The sequence below is a fragment of the Ixodes scapularis genome, unplaced genomic scaffold (genome assembly GCF_016920785.2).
Source record: "Ixodes scapularis isolate PalLabHiFi unplaced genomic scaffold, ASM1692078v2 PGA_scaffold6__148_contigs__length_123643588, whole genome shotgun sequence".
Taxonomy (NCBI): Eukaryota; Metazoa; Arthropoda; class Arachnida; order Ixodida; family Ixodidae; genus Ixodes; species Ixodes scapularis.
This window is the reverse complement of record NW_024609881.1, coordinates 61,778,429-61,800,180: the sequence shown is the minus strand read 5'-3', so window position 1 is coordinate 61,800,180 and position 21,752 is coordinate 61,778,429. Positions and strand designations below refer to the sequence as shown.

The 21,752-nt window shown below is 47.0% G+C and overlaps 1 protein-coding gene across 1 annotated transcript; it reads right to left on the bottom strand.

The window, feature by feature from the left end:
* Window positions 1-1,511: 1,511 nt before the first annotated feature.
* LOC120844629 lies at window positions 1,512-2,298 on the bottom strand. Its single transcript, XM_040216494.2, has one exon. The coding sequence runs from the start codon at window positions 2,145-2,147 to the stop codon at window positions 1,566-1,568; it is 582 nt and encodes a 193-aa protein (XP_040072428.1). The 5' UTR covers window positions 2,148-2,298; the 3' UTR covers window positions 1,512-1,565.
* Between the last annotated feature and the right edge of the window lie 19,454 nt (window positions 2,299-21,752).

Here is a 21,752-nt window from a genome sequence, read left to right as displayed (position 1 = left end):
ACTTCGGTTTGAATTATTTGTTTTTAATTGTTATTCAATTATCTTTTTTTATGTAGATAATATGATTTTTATTATGTCCTTTGATTTGTATTAGTTATACACCTGCTAGGGCCCTACCTGGACCTTTATAATTCGCAAACAAATAAAAAAAAATTTAAAAATTAAAGATTTTGGAAGATACTTGACGAAAAGTGCTCCAACGAAGACGAAGTGAGGAAACATACACGACAGGACGAATCTAGAGTACCTTGGCTAGAAGGGCAGTTTTCGAAATCTGCGAACGAGAAAAGGGGCAGCCGGCCAGGAGGCAGCGGTGGCGCTGCTGTCGATATTGAGATGCTCCGTCCGCTCGAGTCCGCTGCGATTCGGCTGCTTACTTGCTCCGCTACTAGGTTTTGCGGGCGATGCGCATGCAGTAAATTGCTTTCGAAAGGCAAACTACTTTGATATTGGACTTGTGGTTCACGTAATACAAGAATAAACCTGCCGACGCTTTTGCCGTTTTCGTCGTCATCTGCAGCGGCGAAAAGTGAGACTTTCTTCTCCTTCTAGCAGAAACGTAACCCATGGTGCATCCCTGAACAAAGCGGTGAGTTTGCCTTCAATCCCCACCCCTGCCCGTTTCAATCTGAATGAGCATCGTACCGGCGTGCGGTCTTATATCGCAACTGCGTGGTGCGCAAGCAATCGTACTACACTAGCTAAATTGCTCGTCTACAGAGGGTAACAATGTCGCAACGTTCTAGAAGACTAAACGCCCGCTGTATAAACAACTAACGACTAATTTGCTTGTCTGCTTATTTGCCGTTTTTCAAACCTGGTAGTCTGGACGCACGGGGCAATCTTTCCAGCAAAAGCACCACCAACGAGCACGTCTCGTGACACGACAGAGCCTTCCTTGGCTAAAGTGGCGAAGCGGGCGAGTTGGTTCATGACTTACAAAATTTAAAAGGGCTAACAAAGACGAGGACAAAAAAGGAAGGCGAACAGGACGAGCGGTTACTCTCAATTGATCATTTATTTAAAAGAAAGCTAAAGCAAACAGCCTCCGAGAAAAATACACTTAAACACTCAGTGGCGTCACTCATCGCCAAGCCTCAATAAAATCACTCTATTTTTGATGGAGAAAACTTGACGGCGTTCTGACGTAGCCTTTAGCGCCCTCTTTCTTTATAGCAAGCGCTTTAAGCACTTCCCTCGCAGCTTTTTCACGCCCCCCCCCCCATCCGTGACGTCACGTACTTTGACCGAGTGTTTGGGAAAGCGGCTGCTGCCGTCGGCTAAAACGCGTAAAAAAATAAAAGGAATTATGTAGTTTGCGTCAATTTTTTTTTCGCATTTTTTTCGTTTAGTTTAGAAGCCTTGACTAGTTTACAGAGCATAAAAATAGTTTTTAATGGTAATTGAAGCCTGGAGACACGGTGTCTCGTAACTTACCTTCAGTGTGCTTTCTCTCATCCTAGCCATCTGGCAGGGGCAACTTTCTGTGGCATAAAGATTAAACAGTGATACAACATACATTTCGTAACGCACGTCTTTATTTTTGTCCCTGCGCGTGCACTGAATCACTTCAGAGTTTGCAATTTCTTCAGATGCACTGCAGCTTTTCTAGACCTCAACTGGTCAGTCTTCATTTGCACAAAGTTCTTAAGTAATGCGTTGGTGGCTGCCCGCAGGATGTTGCTAAGCACTGTGTCAGGGTGGTGCCCATCGTTGCAAATGTCTAGGTCTTCGTTGTCCAAAAGCAGGTGCCTTGACAAACTTAGAAGAGCCTCTCTTTGGTTGCCTTCAGCATAAAAGCGTGTGGCATTTTCTTTTAATGCGAATTTTTCTAGCACAAGCTGCGTGTGCAAAACAGCGTTGACGACAACCGACTGAAGAAACTTGAGGCCACCTCTCGTGAGGTTTTCGATGAGAATGTTCCTGTCCAGTTGCAGTTCCCTTTCCTCCGTTACGAGGTTCAGCGCACATTCCGCACACGGTGTTTTCTTGAGCGCTGCATGCGCACAAAAGCCTGCTATGTATGTTATAGCTGGCAAACTGGGTTCTTTTTCTTTTAAGTCATTTTCTCTTATTTTGATGTTGTAGTCTTTCATCAGTTTGTCTGCATCACATGTCACACCGGATGGCTTGCACAATTCTTGCATGTCTGGGAAAACCAGCGAGTCCCGAAGCCTCAGTTTTGTCTCGGACTGAATATCTGCTGGACCGAGATGTGGTAATTGGTCCCAGAGAGGCGACGATAGCAACCAAACCTGTCCTCTAGACTGTCCGTCTGGAATTTGCCTAGTGAAACATACTCAAAGTTTAGCTCCTCAAGGCAGTACCTCGTGACTTCAACAAGTGAGTACGATGTCAGTCGAAGCGCCGTCCCAGTATCCATTTTGACACTGCCCCATATGTCAAGCCAGTTCAGAAAGCATTGAGGAACGAACTCCAACTGCATGTCTGTCAAAGCTCTTACTGGTTCTTGATTGGGATCCCGAAGGCGCCTGCCCTTGCAAGGAGTTTACACATTGAAAATGCTCCACCACCGATGTACCACCTCAATTAAGTCTGCGGTTTCTGAAGCATACGGCAAGCCAAGTTGACTTCCACGTGTTCTGAGGGCTTCCGCAACGAATGGACTCATCACCTTTAGGGCAAGTTTTACATTCTGGCGTTCAATGTTCGATGGATGCAACGCTTGGGCGTCAGCCCATAGCCAAATTTAGACAAATCTTGTTGCTCAGAAGCATGCAGATCACGAAGCGTCTTAAAAGAGGCTCCTCTTATCTCCACCTGCGACTTAGTGCTTCAGAACTCTAAATAGAAAATGCAGGTGTCCGGATTTTTTTTAATTGATCAAGTTGTTCCTGATACACTTCAACAGGTGTACAGTGTCTACAATGTACAACAATGGTCGTGAGCCATCTGCTGGATGTGGGTACGCTATATCTAGCGTCTTCTTTTTTGAGAACAAGGACATCACCTTTTTGTTAATAGCATTATTGTCAGTGATCACCGCAATCACAGTGAGCCCCGCTTCCTCAAGTCCCAGAATAACGTTTTGTAGAGTTCGTGCAACCGGCTCGCATAAATCCTAGAGACTGGCAAAATGTGGACCACATCTTTGTGCGCTGAAAGTAAGGACTGGGTCATGAAGATTTGCGCAGTTTTCGCAGCTTCGGAAGTGTTTGATGCGGTTCCGGCAAGAGAGCCTCCTTAGTGCTCAAAATATTCTTGAATGTGGATTTCATTCATCATTCATGTTACTACTTTTTCGTGTGGCTTTAGGAGGCCTGTCCTCTTCTTTATGTAACGCAGGAATCCTTCATCATCCTGCTCATTTGCTGGGGTTGCGTTGTATCTGCTGCAAAGCTTCATTACTGTCAACCTGTCAGGATATGTTAGCTTCCCACTCCTACGAAATTTGTATGCATGAGGCGAAATAGTGTAAAATAAGCTTGAGAATACGAGAAGTTCAGTAGAATACCTGAAAGCTGTTCCTTTAAGCAGCAGGTGCAGTTGCTCCATCAAAAATGAGAGCGCTTCCGTTTTCTCTTGTGGCATAAGTTCGTTGCTTGCGAGGTCATCCAGAAGCGAAAAAAGTAACTCGACGCAAGCTTTCAGTTTTTCGTCTTTTTCGCACACGTCTGGGGCTTTGAACTCTTGCACTCTGTCTAGAACACATTGAAGTTGTCGCATGTCGTCCAATGTCTCGAGAATGGCGACTTCATCAAAGCACAACCTCACTCGTCGCCAAGAGGCAGTCACTTTCATGGTGTCCGTAACAACGATGGAGCGTTCGACTTCCCGGTGTCCCATGCTGTCATCTATGTGCACAAACAGAACCGCCGATTTGGCTTTCTGTATCAGCCAGAAGTCGGCGACGTGAAGATCTGGAAGCCGTGAAAGGAACTGGTCCTAGGACGACACTCTGTTCTTTTGCTCCTCTTCCTTGTGTGCTGATAGTGAGAGCTGGATGGCTTCTTGTAGACGCGTTGCCTAAACACGCTCCCTCTTGGCTTCCGGCTTTCCTCGAACTGGCGCACAGTCAGACAAGTAAGCAGGGCCATTGGGAAATATTGTGGGCACTGCATCTGGTGTCAACCGTGTAAGGCTCATGGGAGCTTCTATAGTTCTTCCATCCGAGTCAGTACACGAAGTGGTAGTCCTCAGGTACTCTTTCTTGAAATGTAGCTCACAGACCTGCAAATAACGGCAGGAGGGAGCGCTGTTTAAAGGAGGAACAGACAACTGAAACGCATCGAGTGTACGTTCTCTAATGCATGCGAGAAAGTCTTGAGCAATCTGCTTTATTTCGCAGTGGTTTTGAAGAGAGTGGAATCAAACTTCTTACACCCAATTTTTTTTTTTTTTTTGCCTTTATTATCTAGGAGGCTGCCTGACTGGCGAGCGGCATGCTCCAGACCATGTAGCAAGTAGTTATAGCGATTTCACGGCGAACAAGACAGACGCTGGCGTGAAAAGGCCCGATGACTTAAAGAAACAATGACGCTTATTGAGTCACACATTTTTCCTTAAAGGCAATCATACCACCAAAAGCGGGTTTGCAATGCCGGTTAGCACCACATGCTGAAAATAAATATTTTGCACTGCTACCACGCGATAACTTCGAAGCGTACGAAAGCGGCATGCTATAGAATAAAACCAACTGTTTTGCAGCTTATGAAATTTTTAATAAAAAAAAAACGCTAAAACAGTTTTAGGGACTATTGACGGTCGAAGCGAAGGTCAGGATCGACGATGCACCGCCTCGCGCAAGTGAAACAAAAATTCCTCTTCACTGTTGTTTCCAAAGCGGCATGACAGGCATGTTAAAGGGATACTACAACGAAATTTCCGCGCTCATTTTTTGGTCTATATGTGTTCAAAACAGCAGAATCACATCGAACCAGTGTTGGAGGTAACGCGTCACTAGTAACGACGTTACTGGTAACGCGTTACATTTTTTGCTAACGCAGTGACGTACTCGTTAGTATTCTCAATGACTAACGAGTAAAGTATTTCCGTTACTTTTTTACGGTATCGGCTGTCAAATTTCGTTACTCGTTACTTTTGACCAAAACTGGTGAAATCCTCCACGAGCTTATCTCAAAATCAGCTTATCGCTGCACGGAACCAGCATCCGTCACAGTAAAGTTAAAAAAAAAAAAAACTCACTTCTCGAAGCCGAAAAAAAACCTTCAGCTACCAGCTAATTCCGTTCATCCTCCTTTTAATTTATATATATATTTTTTTTTTCATTGTGTCACTACCCACAAGGCTTGAACGAACGACAGCGTTACAGCCTCCTCCCCTCCCTCATCTCCCCCCCCCCCCTGCTTTGTGCAGCAGAAGGTAACCGGTGTCTTGTTCCAGATAGTGAAGTAACTGACCAGTCTCTGGTAATAGTATGAACCGGACTGTTACTAAAACCGGCGTACAGATGAGGGGTGTTGGTTGGCTGGTTGTGTTCCAGCAGTCCTCGCTCGCATGCTGTAGTTTATAAAAGCTGATTGACTAACATCTCCGACTCATTCTGTGTGTGAGATGGACATGAATAACGAAAGTCCTTCGCCATGGCCAGCAGGTCTGAATGAAATGTATTAACTAAAGGAGACAGAATCGAGTAATTTACCGTTTCAATGCCTAATCTGCATGCCGAAAATTAAGCTGCTTCGCGCATCAAACCACTATGGAACCACTCTGTAAATTTTAACTTTATCCAAGCTTGTTAAGGAGGCTTATCATACATCTCTGCCAAACATAGGTACTCGAACAGAAAAGTAACGTAAAAGTAACGTTAGTTATTTTTGAAAAGTAACGGTAAGGGTATATCGTTACGTTTGTAAAATTGTAACGTAGCTCGATAACGCGTTACATTTTACCAAACTAACAAGTAACCCCAGGCAGCACCGAGTTCTGGGCCAAAACTTGGCTTGCGTCTGGCAGTTTAGGGCATTAAAAAGCCCGAAGAAGCCAAAGTAGTGCCAAACCTGACCTCCCTTGGCAACAGTCTGGGTATCTTGGCCCTAATTCGCCAAACAAGTGCCAAACTTAGGCTTCGCTCCCGGGCAGTTCGGTTATTATCTGGCATCTTCGGGCCTAAATCGCCTAACAAATGCCAAATTTAGGGTTACTGCCCGTTAGTTCGGCAGATCTTTGGCATTTTTGGGCCAAAATCGCCAAACTAATGCCAAAGTTAGGCTTCACTTTTTGATAGTTCGGCTATCACCTGGCACATTCGGGCCAAAATCGCCACAGATGTGCCAGAGTTAGGCTTACTACCTTGTAGTTCGGCAGAGCTTTGGCATTTTTGGGCCAAAATCGCCAAACTAATGCCAAAGTTAGGCTTCACTTTTTTGACAGTTCGGCAGTCACCAGGCACATTCGGGCCAAAATCGCCACAGATGTGCCAGAGTTAGGCTTACTACCTTGTAGTTCGGCAAAGCTTTGGCATTTTCGGGCCAAAATCGCCAAACTAATGCCAAAGTTAGGCTTCACTTTTTGACAGTTCGGCTGTCAACTAGCACATTCGGGCCAAAATCGCCACAAATGTGCCAGAGTTAGGCTTACTACCTTGTAGTTCGGTTGAGATCTGGCATATTTGGGCCCAAGTCGCCAAGCGAGTGCCCAAGTTAGGCTTCGCTTCCCGATAGTTTGGCTGTGATCTGGCAGCGACGGGCAAAAGGTGCCAAACAAGTGCCAGAACTAGGCTTACTGCCTTGGAGTTCGGCTGATGAGGTATTTGATGTACGCGGGTGGTCTTCATCTTAATTAAATAGAAATCAAGTTTTATTCGGCTGGCAACTTTATCTTATTTTGGTTGTCTCTTGATTTCTGCAGTTCAAAGGTTGGCTGAATGTTTTGACGCGGCTGGAGCAGGCTTTGCAAACGCAAATTGTGCCAGATGTTTTACTCGCGCGTAGGTACACAAGCCAATATCGGGACGCGCCGTGAGACTGGTTCGACATTATGGCGCGTTCACACCGGCGATGCGATCTAGTCGCGCCATAACTTTCATTGCAAAAGCGACCATCGCGGGCAAAAAGTGACGGGTTTTGAGCAGTCGCTTGCTGACCCGACGTTTTGCGATGCACTCTAGTCGCGGAGAGGCCGAGCCAACCAACGGCGTTCGGAGCGAGAGTTTTTGAGACGTGACTCGCCAACGAAGGCATTGGACTCGCTCATCGCGCACGCCAAATTGACCAACTAATTACTTTTTTTTTTTCTTTTTTTTTTTTTGCGATGCGATTTAGCTGGATCGCGCGACTGCTATCCCCGGTGTGAATCCGCCTTTACAGAAAGTGCTGCCATTGAGCTAACACTGCGCAAGACGGATGTGCGCACGTCTCAACAAGATATATCATTATTAAGGGGTGTCCAAACTGGACACTACAAAACGCACGACTCCTACAAATCGTGAAAATTGAAGCGGACGCGCCCGCTTCAAGCCCGCTTCAATTTTCACGATTTGTCGGAGTCGTGTCCTGTTTGGACATTCCTTTATGCGGCGCATTGCAAAAGCGGGCGTGGCTCTGTCCGTGTCTTGCATTGTGATTGAGCACTGTCAAATCCTAGCGATAAAAAAGTGCGGAAACGACCGTGGCTCTATGGCGCGGTTCCCGCATCACACTTGGGGGATGAAAATGAAATCCCCGAAATTGTCCTATTTTAGCGTGTTGATACTTTTTAAACATTAAAATGTGGAGACACAAAAGGGACGATAAAGACAGGACAATCTCTGAACTTTAAAGCCGCTGTACAAACGGGACGTTCTGCAGAGAAGAACCTTCTCTCCCAAAGCTGGGGGACGGGGAGGGAAAGGTCAAGCGTTGGATGGAAGGAGGTTTAGAGAATGGGATTAGCCTCGGGGCGAGGCCATCCTCTCGAGAGGGAGTGGGGACGGAACAAAGCTGGCCGTGGTGGTTCCGGCTACCAGGTGGAAGAAAGTTAAGCTTGTCAAACGGCGACCTCGGATCCGAGGACAGGCACGCCAGAGAATTTGAAAATAGCTGCTTGATTAGCCGGACGACCCAGTGCGGTCTACTGGTTCTAGAAGGTGACTCGGATGAAGAAAACTCGTTTTGGTCGAAAACTCTAAAAGCATTCTGGACGTGAACCCTTGCCACAAATAAAAATAACACATGCATGAAAAACTGCGAAGGCACCTAAGCTTTCGCCTATGATGTGGGAATGCGTGAGCATTACTGGCAAAGTTATGTTGGCGCAACTTGCAATAAAGAAACAAAAAAAAAAAGTTATGTTGGCTGCAATAAAGAAATAAAAAAAAAAGTTATGTTGGCGCAACGTATAGCGCGCTAGTTTCACGGTCAAGAGGGCCTAGCTTCGAAACCGGGCAGGGATGGTTTTTTTTCTCGTGTTATTTTTTTTTTCGTTTTTTTTTTTGTTTGTTTGGTCACGTGGCAAGAATCACATGAACAGAATTTTTTTTGGCCAAGTCACCAGAGATTTTTTTTTCTAATTTCTCCTTTTCTTCAGTCTTTCTTTCTTTCTTTCTTTCTTTCTTTCTTTCTTTCTTTCTTTCTTTTTTTTTCCTTTTTTTCGGTTTACGCTTCCTATCGCAAAACTCTTTGCACCTATTTCGCGTTACATTGGCGTTAGCCAAATCATTTTGTTTATGGCAGGGAATTCTGCCGTACGTATCTTATGTTACTATTACCAACCCTGGATTTCGTCCGGCAACCAGTTTGGGAATGACGACGCCAAATTTCTGTTATAATTTCTTTGAGGTCTAAGGCCTCGTTATCCGTCGGCCTCTAAGATTGGCTCTTCAAGTATCTTTTGGGAAAGAGTTGACGACAGGCATCTTTAAGGAGCACGTGCGTCGACCAGAGTAAACATTGCTGAAGCGCCTCTAGTGTGATTTTGGCCGTAAATAACTGGAGGCCCCGGGCAAACCAACCCAATGGAGAAAAGTATCTACCTTTCTGGTTTCATAGAGAGCTATGAAAGTCAGAAGGGACGAATCCCAGCCGAGTCAAACTACCGGCTTGCAAACGCAATCGTGTTGATAATAGCGCAAAGGAGTTTGTATGACTCTCTGGCGGTGCGCAGAGGGTAAAGGCACGGAGGTAATATATGCTTTTGCCCAGTCACCTCGCGAACGGTTGGGTATTCGCGGCAGAGATCCAATTCGCGTTGTTTTATTACGGGATTATATCTTGATTTCTTTGTTCCTAGTTTCAGAGACAGAACGAAATCGCTTTTCTCGTGTGGTGTCACGGCGGGAAGACAGAAATCAATCAGAGTACCGAAATTCGACGCTTGTGCTCGTTCTATAGCGCTTCTAAAAACCGTGCGATCACGGCTGTGTATCGTCAACATTGCATAAACTGCCGTTACTTGTACTCGTATTGCATCGTGAGGGAACGACTATGACTGGGTAAACAGAAATAGGGAGAATGGGTGGGTGTGATTTGTTGAAGTTCGAATCAACAAATCGAGCTTCAACGAATGCGATTGTATTGCATTCACTCAACCAGCTATATGAGTTTTCAGATCCTTCCAAGTATGCGATTCGTGTTCTGCCAGTTTTACCTCAGTAAGATTAAAAAACAAAATCCACGTTAAAAAAAAAAAAGAAAAAAAAATTACGGTGATTCGAGTTGCTCCCGCGCCGAATCATGTTTCACATAAGCGTAATTTTGGGTTCGATGCACGACGAGGGGTCTTCAATTATAAAAATATTTTGATTATGATTATTTGCGGCGCTAAAAATTTTAAAGCCAAGCAGTGAAGACGATGGTGTTCTTATAAATATTATATACATTTTATTTTACACTGTTTGAATACGCTGCCGTCGTTATGTCCCCGAATTATTGGCTAGCTTGTGGCGGACAGGGAAGTCTTGCAGGACCATTATGATAGCACCTACACTAAACCTGCCGCGCTTCGAAAAATGTTAGTCCAATGCATACCAGCTTGTTGAAGGCGGACGAAGCATTACGCATCCGGCAAAGCGCATTAAATCGCTGCCCGCGACGTTTTTCTTTTTTGTTTTTTATTTATTTATTTATTTTTTTTTTTTTTTTTTTTTTTTTTTTTGTGCAGCGAGATAATTTTTAGTCAAGCAGCACGCCCCCTCTACGGCGGGTTATGCCGGATTAACGGAGGCGTCTCCTAATCCATTCTCCGTGTTGGCCCCTCGGGGGAGGGCGGTGAAGTGAGGAAAGGAGGGCAGGAGAGGAGGAAACGCAAAAAAAAGTGGAAAGAGCGAACTTTATTTTCGGCTTCAACCTCAAAACCCGCCCGCTCCGTGGGAGTACCGGAAAGAGAAATCTTGGCGGAAGGAGAGGAACCGAAGGAACTGTACGCGATCCCCCTGTCCTGCGGGACCAGGTACATCGGGCAAACGGGGCGATGCCTCAACGACCGACTCCGAGAACATCAAATGGACGCCGAAAGAGCTGCTTCGGAGTCAAAGCACCCGATAGTCATTCACGGGAGAAAATGTCCCGGTTGCGCTCCTAATTTATGTAATAACAAAAACGGCTTGACATAACAAAAATAACAATTTAATAAAACGTTGCGCCTCCAATGCGGGAGGCATCTTGAGTAGAGCACAGAGCGAGTGAGAGTCGCACAAAAAAGTTCGGCTATTTAGGCATAAAGTTTGTGTACACGTCCGGCAGGGGGCCACGGTTCTTGTTTACCAGCGATGAATCACTTCCGCATTTGTCATTCTGGATGAACCAAGATTCCAGCAGCTTCCTCGGTCCCCACCTTATATCTCTCGCCAAGGTCGATGCCTTGACAAAGTCAAATTGGTGTCCTCACGTCCATGCGTGGTCGACGAGTTCGGACTTGAAGCGGGTGGCGTTCGTGGAATTGGCGACATCCCGTGCGTGTTCGTTTAGTCTTGTTATTCTTTTTCGTCCCGTCTCTCCAATATAGGAAGCGTCACATTCCTTGCAGTGCACCTGGTAGATCACGCCCCTTTCTGCCTCTGGCGGGGTCGGGTCTTTTGGCATGGAGATAACATTGACAATTGCTCTTTCGTACCCCCAACGGCCTAAGGGCGCGTCCCAATGCCTCCGGGATGTACACGACGTCACGTGTCCGTTCGGCTCGATCCGGGCGCCAATGGGACATTTGTTTCTTAACGCGATATACAAACCAGTCGGGGTAGTTACGTTTTTTCAAAGCCTCCCGCACATGGCTAAGTTCTTGAATGCTAAGTGTTGACTTAGGACAGTTTCTGAACGATGAAGTAACGATCTTACAACTGAGCTTTTGTGTTGAGTAGGGTAATGAGAGTGGTAGTCAAGAAAGTTTTGTCTGTCACGTGGTTTACGATATACGGATGTCTCCATCTTAAAAAAAGGTTCACTAGTTCTATGGACACGTACATCTAAACACGGCAAGGTACTATCGGTTTCATGTTCGCAGGTGAACTGAATTGAGGGGTGGACACTATTCAAATTGCGGTGAAAATCAGTTACGTTCTCTCTGTTAACCATTACAAAAGTGTCATCGACATAACGACGGTAGAACTTCACGGGGAAATGAATGCCAGACATTACCTTTCCTCAACATATTCCATGACGAGATTCGAGACGGTGACGGAAACTGAACTCCCGATAGGGCATCCGCTGACCTGATGATATATGTCCCCATTAAAACTAAGATTACACTGGTTGAGACAAAAACGCAAAAGGAGTATAACGTCTTCAACAAGGAGGGTTGTGCGAGTGGACAACGACTGGTCTGCCAACAACCGGTCACGGGCGACATCAACCGCCAGGGCGTTGGGGACATTCGTAAATAATGAAATCACATCAAAGGATACCATAGCCTCGTGCGGTAGCAGGGTCTGAGCGCGTATAAGTTCAACAAAGTCATGGGAATTCCGGAGGCTAAACTCATTTTTTCTTGTAAGAGTGCTCAGAATCATAACCAGATATTTGGAAAGGCTGTAAGTGGATGAACTAATAAAAGATACAATCGGGCGTAGGGGGCACCCCGGTTTGTGAATTTTGGGGAGTTCATACATCTTGGGTGTCGCGGCGTCAAAGGAGAAGAGACGACGGTATAGGTCGTCACTGATACGTCCTTTCTTTTTCAGCTCTCGAAGGTGGTCAACTAACTCTCTTTCGGGCTTAGCAGCGGGATCTCTTGATAGCCTCACGAAATAGTGACTGTCGTTTATAACTTCATACATCTTCTTCATGTAGTCATCCCTATCAAGCACAACGGTTGTTTTTCCTTTGTCGGCCTTTAAAATCATGATGGAGCTGTCTGACGTCAACTCATTAAGACCAATGCGTTCTTGTTGACCAACAAACAAATGTCCCATCGGCGCCTGGATCGAGCCGAACGAACACGTTACGTTAAGGGTTTCGGAGGCATTGGGACGCGGCCTTGGGCCGTTGGGGGTACGAACTGTATACAAACCCTACAGAACAATCGCCAATGTTATCTCCAAGCCAAAAGATCCGACCCTGCCAGAGGCAGAAAGGGTCGTGATTTACCAGGTACAGTGCAAGGAATGTGACGCTTCCTACATTGGAGCGACGAGACGAAAAAGAAAAACAAGACTAAAAGAACACGCACGGGACCGCCACCCGCTTCATGTCCGAACTCGTCGACCACGCATGGACGTCAGGACACCAATTTGACATTGACAAGGCATCCACCTTGGAGGGGGATAAAAGGTGGGAACCGAGGAAGCTGCTGGAATCTTGGTTCATCCAGAACGACAAACGCGGAAGTGATTCATCGCTGGTAAACAAGAACCGTGGCCCCCTGCCGGACGTGTACACAAACTTTATGCCTAAATAAACGAACTTTTTTGTGCGACTCTCACTCGCTCTGCGCTCTACTGAAGATGCCTCCCGCATGGGAGGCGAAACGTTTAATTAAATTGTTATTTTTGTGATGTCAAGCCGTTTTTGTTATTACATTTATCACGTCTTCGCCCGGCTTGTGGAGTATTTTTGCGCTCCTAATTTCACCGGCACGACAGCCATGGGAGGCCACTGCGAGCAAATGGGGACAGAAATAATTGAGGCCTATCGGATGGCGACAAGCCCGGAAAACATAACCACCCCGTCCATTTCGCTCTCAAGAAAGGAGATTATCTTTCTTAGGCCCTTAAAGGGCCCATGAAACGATTTTTGGGTTGGGATAAATCATTTTAGATTGGGATTTTACTAATAGCACATCGTTCAGTGGACCAAAAGAAAAAGGTAGAAAGTCAAAAGCCTGACTTTCAGTGCGAAAATTTGAAAACAGAGCGGACTATTTCGTACCTCCTCCCCTTCGCAACCTCTCTGCCTTTTCACTGTGATACAACCGCGGTCCCAAAAGCGCGTTATCGGGTCCAAACTGACGTCACACGCAACCGGACCTCACTTATTCCCTTCACCCCTAAGCTGACATTGTGGTGGATGCTACACGCTTGCCGGACCAATCAGCCGCCTCCCTTTCATCACCTGACTTCATTCTCTGCAGCCACCTTTGCCACGCTCACGTGGCAAGTGTGGCTGGCCCAACGAGCACGTAGCTTCAACAGCACTGTCAGCTTCGGAATGAACGGGGTGGGGAAAGCGACTTTTGTCTGAATTTTGAGCGACGGGCTAATCTTCTAGGGGGAGAATGGATGTGTCCGGGATTACACAAACGGGAGTGCGAGCAAGAGGGGACTCCCCCTTTTCGTCTTCTTCAATTGTTTGGTGGAATGCGCGATTTATGAGTTCAGGAGGAAAGCGAAACAGGAAAAAGTTGGAAAAGCGTTTCATGACCCCTTTAATGGAAGCCGCACGCTGACAGACTATAAGCAAGGCGACAAGGTCACCGGTAGAAGCGGCCTTTCCTTTTATGCGTTGTTGATGCCCCTTCGACCTCGCCTTTTGCAAATCCTCCCCACCTACTTTTGCGTCTTCGTGTGGCTGTCAGCGAGCGCGACAGCCGCTTTAAGCAAATCAAAAGGATGAAGCGAAACGCGTGACTCAGCGTGACCTCTCTACATAGGACGCGTAGGACAAAAAAGTTTGGACGAAAATTTGTCACGTGACTTTTTCTGTCACGCTGATGGGATCTCTGGGGCTGTCGTTTTCGCCGTTTGCCTAATTATAGAAATAAGCAGGCCACGTAGGTCCGGTTTTCGAACTGGGCTCTTCAGTGTTCTGTTGCTTTCGTGCGTTGCAGACGCGGCCGTGTTTTTTCGTCGTAAACGGTCGGAATAGGTCCATGCCAATTTTTCGGTAACAGTCATTTTTTGCACCGGAGTTCGTGGAATACTTGTGATGTGTTTGTTGGACACGCTTCGACAAAAACTGCTCTTCGCCGACGACGAGACGTCAGTTGAATGTGCGCAACCTTCTTCCTCGAATGTGTTTGTGGGGTGCCTGAGTTGGATTATGCATCTATCAAGGATTACATGATATCGCTCTTTTATTAGTAAGTGCACTGCAAGCATGATTCTGATAGTCGCCCTGCTTTCCTTTCATTCTCCGCGGTTTTACGTGTGATGAGTTTTGCTTGGCATGAGGACAGTGTTAATTGTATTTTATATTTTGCTTTTCGTTTTACAGAGAAGTGTGACCTTTGTAAATATGTTGAGAATACACTGTGTGTAATGATAGTTGTTTAATAAACTTCTGGGAGCGATCGAAAAAATTTGTTTGTCCGTATAAGTGATTGGATATGCAACAAATGACATGTAACGTACACATACTTGCACGACGTTCGGCCAATACGAAGCAGACGCATCGTAGAGTTTTCGCACAATATTACGCGAACGCTAGGGCGGGGCGAAACAGCTGTACGGCAATACCTGCCGGGCATCAAACGGTGGTGCAAAACTGGACAGTTGAGCGATATTGTAACCGACTTTCGGCCGGCACTGGCACGATACTGCAAAGTATTGCCGTGCTGCTTGGGAACGGAGGTGATGACATCTTACTATCGTGCTTCCAACGCTTATTTATTTTATTTCGCTCCTGGGACGCGTAAAAGAGCACTTCTGTGACACACCAGAGATATTCGAAACTTGGGCTGGCCTCTCGGCTTTCTTTGCCACTTTTGGCACTTATTTGGCACTTCAGTGGGTAGCCAGAAAAGAGCCAAACTTCGGCATGCCCCGAATCGACAAATTAACATTTACTGCGGCAGTTATGGCTCAAGTCTGGCACTTACTTTGGCACAACTGTGGCGGACCAGAGAAAAGCCAAACTCGGCGAGGCTGAAATACCGAAATTAGGCGTTGCTTTGGTAGTTATGGCTCAAGTATGGCACACTTCGGCACTCCTGTGGCGTATCAGAGAAACGCCAAATTTTGGCGTGTCCGAAATACCCAAATTAGGCGTTGCTCTGGCAGTTATGGCTGAATTATTGCATCAACTTTGGCGCTCCTCTGGCGGACCAGAGAAACGCCAAACCTTAGCACGTCCCAAATACCGAAATGAGGTGTTGCTCTGGCAGCTATGGCTGAAGTATGGCACCAACTTTGGCGCTCCTCTGGCGGACCAGAGAAACGCCAAACCTTGGCACGTCCCAAATACCGAAATTAGGCGTTGCTCTGGCAGTTATGGCTGAAGTATGGCACCAACTTTGGCGCTCCTCTGGCGGACCAGAGAAGCGCCAAACCTTGGCATGCCCCGAATTCCCAGTTTAGGTTTTATTATGGCAGTTATGGCTCAAATCTGGCACCAACTTTAGCGCTCCTCTGGCGGACCAGAGCAACGCCAAACTTTGGCATGTCCAAAATACCTAAATTGGGCATTGCTGTGGCAGTTATAGCTCTAGTATTGCACTACTTCGGCAATCCTGTGGCGGACCCGAGAAAAGCCAAACTTTGGCACGTCCCAAATACCGAAATTAGGCGTTGCTCTGGCAGCTATGGCTGAAGTAGGGCACCAACTTTGGCGCTCCTCTGGCGGACCAGAGAAACGCCAAACCTTGGCACGTCCCAAATACCGAAATTAGGCGTTGCTCTGGCAGTTATGGCTGAAGTATGGCACCAACTTTGGCGCTCCTCTGGCAGACCAGAGAAATGCCAAACCTTGGCATGCCCCGAATTCCCAGATTAGGATTTACTATGGCAGTTATGGCTCAAGTATGGCACCAACTTTGGCACTCCTCTGGCGTACCGGAGAAGAGCCAAACTTTGGCATGCCATAGGATCGCCCAACTTAGGCTATAGTTAGGCACCGTACTTTGGCACTGATGAATGCCATGGTGCAAAAACCGAACTCCGCCAAAGTTGGGCCCTTATGTTTGCCAGACCTTTGCCCAAGTTGGGCATTCCTCTGGCGTGCTACCTGGGACGCTATTTCGTTACTTTTTTTCGGTAACGGGCACAACAGGGCGGCTAGGTTTGTTCTTGGACGATACGGGAGGAAAGAAAGTTGTACAGAAATGAAAAAAATGTTAAACTGGGAACCACTTTCCGTACGTCGGGAAAAACTGCGACTAAAATTTTTATACTCAATAGTTAAAAATAAAACGGGAATAAATAGCGAGACTTACTTAAAAGAACCCTATTATGTTTCTAGTCGTAATGATCATAGTCTTAAAATTAGAGAGTACCGCGCTAGGACATGCATGTTTGCAAACTCCTTTTTTGTACGAACAATTGCACAGTGGAATCGGCTGTCTGAAGAGCAAGTGTGCTGTTTCAATGAAGACGTGTTCTTTTCATCCTTGTAACCCCCCCTGCTGTAACGCCCTCGGGCACTGCGGGGTAATCATTGAATAAAGAGAACACTGCATCAAACATACCAATATCTTGTTTAAAAAGTCACGAAAAGGAATTTTAAAACGAATTAAACGATTAGCAAAGAGCACCTCGTGGATGTCGCTAACGCTTCGCTTGTAATGCCCGTCTAGGAACCTTGACAGCTAGTGACGGAGGTTGTCTCGTCTTCGGCCACGACGAGAGAAGAGGGGCAGGAGGAACTCCCCTCTTCCCGAGAATCCCTTTTGTGTGTCGCAGAAGTCGCTATTGTCCCCCTACAAGATTACAGAAGATTAACCCGTCACTCAAAATTCGTACAAAAGCACTCGCTTCGGTGGCTGGAACGACTAGGCCATCCTCTCGTCGTCAGCCTTGCCGTAGCTCTGCTCGTCCTGAGACGACCTACGTCACGATTGCGTTGGATGTCACGTAGTCTCCGCTGGGCCTTCTCCGAGCGCTTGCCAGAGTGGGCCGTTTATAACGAAAAATACAGCCACCAGGCTCAAAATACAAACGTGCGATTGTCATTTACGGATATTGTGGGTCATATTCAACCTATTTTTGAACACGACAGAAATATTTCAAATTTCGTTGAAGTATCTCTTTAAAACAAACCCACGACTAAATCGCCCCCCCCCCCCTTTTTTTCTTCCCTCGTTGCTACTAGAAGCTTGAATTCTCTTGAACACAAAATCTTACCTTGGGATCACGCAAGGTGGCGATCTCAATGTCGTCACGACGTACCGCACGTTCCCACATCATTCTTCGGTCGTCGTCTTTCGGAAACGAAAAGACACGAACCTTCTGCCTGGTGTCGTAATTCCCGCGACAGTTGGGAACACAGCAACGGCCCATTTTGTTTCGTAAACCAGCCAGTGCACAGAACCGACAAGGTCACAACTGCTCGCTCACATCGGAACCACAGTGCACATGGTTTCACATAAACAGCGATCGAACGCGCACCGAACAAAATAATGCTTTAAGTTGACAGTTGTGACCGTTGACGCCGCTGCCCAACCGGCCACGAGCGTTTCGCCGCAGTAAGGTTGCAACGCCTATTGGCTGAGAGAAAAAAGCAAAAACAAGCAAAACAACACAAACAGGAAGTGACGAACTTTTTTTTTTTGTTTGTTTTTGCTTCTTCCAATTTTACTTTTTGTTTTTACTTTTCGTTCCTCCAAGTGTTTGTTGGGCGCTTTTCGGAGCGGTCGCGTTGGTTCCATATCAGTGGTTCCAGCGGTCTTTCTTGTATTATACATTGTCGTGTTATGTGCCGCGGTATTGCCGAGTGGAGTTGGTCGTGATATTCAATGCTTGGGAACGAGCGTCGGCAGTGAAGTCCACAGCGCATTCAGCGCATTCATGCAAGCCAGTAACAGGCCCCGTCTCGCCACATGGAGGCCCGTGGGACGCTTGTTCGGAAAGTAAAAGGTGAGTGGAATTTACCTACTGGTGGCGTTCGATCGTCGATTCGACACCGCTGTGGTGGAATTTGATGGCGCTTGGCTACCTCACGTAGCGTCGGGGACAAAGAAGAAGGTAATAGAGATAATCAACGGGAGTGGCATGTGGCTCCCAAGTGCCGCCTGCGCCGCATTTGCATGTTGGGAATGTCAGCTTTTGACGAGCTCGTGCAGTCACAAAAGCGTTCTGTCGAAAGACGGGATTTACAAACAGATCAGGCTTCGCGAATGGCCCTCACGGCGCGTTGAATTTGTGGCGGGTAAATATGTTGCTGTTCGTCCTGGTAGGCCTGCGATGGTGTTTTCTGCACAAATACTGTATTCTGCCTCGTGGTACATTCACACCTGCCGCAGAACTGCTAAGCGATTCTGCTACAGGTTAATGGCGAAGAGTTGTGCTCTTCCATAGTGTGCATGTTAAAGTGACAACAAATAAGTGCCTCTTTGTTCTACTTCTCCTTTGGTATTCAACTGGTTTTATTTTCTACTACATTTTGTTCAGAAAGCCGCTGCGAGACAGGCATTATTGATGTATACTATCCAAAACAATGCTTGAGCATGAGACGAGGTAACGGAAATACTTCTTTATGTGCCTGCTTTTTATGTTTTTGCAATTCACCGGCTAGACCACTCTTCTCATGGTTATTGTTTTGTTGGGTGCAAAATTTTCCACCCCAGGTGTCCGATGCTTGCGGCTGATGACTTCTACCTACGTGCATCAAACAGCGGGCCTGCACCTTCGCCGAGACAGCAGTAAAACAGTTCTGGGTAACTGCAGCGACTGGGTCACCGATGCCGTTCCACTTCTTGCACTGCACTTTGCGTGGGTCAAAGGGCCAGCGCATGCCTTTTATGCGTTGTCGCCAGCCATAGTGAGTATGGCTTGGAGTCACGTCATGCGAGTGAAATGCTTGTCACCTGAGTGACGTCAGTTGGGGGGGGGGGCGGCGCCGCCGCCGCCGTTGGTGCGGCTATGACCGGTGGTCTGCGATCATAGACCACCAAGCACCATTGCACTGTTCCTGGATGAACTAGCCGCTCTTGAGGAAGAACAGGGTGCTTTGGGAAGAGCTATGGTGTCTGCTTTTTCACTAGCTCCAGCTGTCGCCACAGACATTTTGTCGAAAGGAGCAACATCTATGAATGAGTAGACGGCGCTGAATGGCCGCGAGGGGCCTCGCTTCTGACCGAGGGGGTCGAAATAGTCCCGTTTTAACAGAGGTACCTCTTGGGGTATTGTACAACACAGGAAATAAAGGGCCCGAAAGTTTTCTACCTCGACAAGGTGTGGGTTATGGCAGGACCAATGCGGCTTTGTACCGTGGACACCTTCATGTTTGGTGGCACAAGGCAGTCATTGCTTAACCTTGCTTAAAGGGGTTATGAAACACCAAAAATAAAATATTACATAACTATACTGCTAGGACCCATTGTATGTTCCTATAATCCTGCTAAATTTGTTTTGAAAAAGGCGCGATAATTTCGTGGATAAATCGATTTATATGCGGGCCCCTCAGATCCGGGCGTACCTGGAGGCTGATGACATAGCCAGCCTCCAGCGTGGTGTCTACTTGCACGCTCTCACAGACTTGGCTCTCTTGGCGTATCGAGCCTCAGCTTCCTCGTTTACCTTCCACGTTTCCAGCATCCGGTCTGTGACGATTACGTCTACGGCATCGATCGCCTTGTCGAAGTGTTCAATATTGATTGAAGCAGCGATAAGAGTGATTGCTATCAAGAGATGTTGGAAGCTGTTCATCTTGACTGCGACCCACTGGCGACGAGCTCCAGCGACGACGAGTTCGCCGTGGTCACCGTCGTCCGGGAATGTCTCGCAGGCGCATGCAGGGTGGAAGGTCAACCGGCCGGGGGGCGAGAGCGAGAATAGCTTTCAGTTTACCGAGCTATTTGAGCGTCATACCGCGACGAGAAGAGCTTGGGCGATCATGGGGGTGCCTAGAATTAGAGAGTGTTCGTGGTCACGTGGTTTATGGACACCATGGTGTGACTAAGTTGAGCAGTGTTGCCTGGTCGCCAAATGAAAATTATAAAAATTCGTAAATTGAATATTGCAATTATCAGAGCTCTAAAAATTGCGTAACTTGGTGTATATACTAAGTAGCCTATGAGCATTCCATTTCACGAATAGTCTATCCGTTTAATTTTCGTGTCATAACCCCTTTAAAGATCCACGACTGGACTGGTCATGGGTGGCGTGCCTGAGAGTGGGACAGTAGACGGCTGTTATATACCAACTTTAGACTTCATTCACCCCTTAACTGACAGGGCACTGGAGGCTACATGCTCGATGAACCAGCCGATTGTCAGTCTTGCATCACTTATCATGCCCCTTTCTCACACAGATGTGCAGGTCGGACATGAGGCAATAAAAGCTTGGCCCACCAACCACATGGCTCCTACCGCCCTGTCAACGTAGAGGTGAGTTGGTGGGGTCTGCTGAGTGCTTCTGGCGTAGCAGCTCGGCAGTGGTGAGTTACTAGAGCGCAAAATGCAATACCGCACTTTACTCTGAATGCTGCGAGCCATCAGAGCCAATCCAGTGCCGAAGGTGTGTCACGTGGCCTGTCCGTTGGGCGCAACGGCACGTTGAGCACAGTGTCATCTGGCAGCGACAAAGTGTCACAGAGCTTTCTGGACAAGCGGCAATAATCAAGAATGAAACGTGCCCTACAGCTAGCTAGCTTCGAGAGTGTTGCACATCGCAGTGTCAAACGAAACGGCCATATCAGTCAACAAGACCGAGTACCGCTTTACGACGAGAGTGAGCCCGCCTCGCACCCATCCAAAACAGCGTGAAACTGGCAAAAAATATTCTAACCCTAAAATTAACTTGGGCTGTTCATACAGAAGGAGCACGCTTCAGAGAAAGAGTCGTGTGGGCATCCTTGTGTTCGGCGAGGCGTACCTAGCCTTCAAATTTCTTGCGTTTGCTCTGATCAAGCTTTTGCGCAGTTTTTTCCAGTGTATCGTTTAACAAAAAGTTACAGCTGTTTTGTACTGAGCAGGTTACAGGAACTAATGTCGTCTGTAAATATCTCTTACAGCCGTGCTGTTTGAAGTCATCACAGATATAAACTACACGTTGCAGCAACTCTCAATCGCATTCCTGCCCGTCATGTCGAACAGCGTAGCGCTAATTTCAGTTTGAGGTCTGCACTCTTACTACAATGCAGATGGTGACAGCATCAGGCTGCACTCGGTAAGTTAGTTTGAGACCGGTTCTTTGTGCGGCACTCCGCGAGTGCGGTGCACTCTATGAGATGACTCGCATAATGCCAGTGCAGTTGAAACGAGCTTGCTATAAGGCCCGCTACTCATGGGATAAGTTACTCATATAGTTTTTGGGCAGCTGATGAGTTATTCCCCCCTCCACAGCAACACACATTGCTGGTCTTGGGTACGACTTGAAACCAATGAGCAGCTCCGACAACTCGAAGGTGTTTGAAGTGGCAGGAGCAGTTCAGGGACACAATATTTCCACGTGACCTCCCTTGCAGTAGTGGTGATGGTGCGTTCAGTATCAACTCCCTCAGCTCCGAACGGAGTAACTCGACTTGGAGTTGTCAGTGCATTTTAGAACA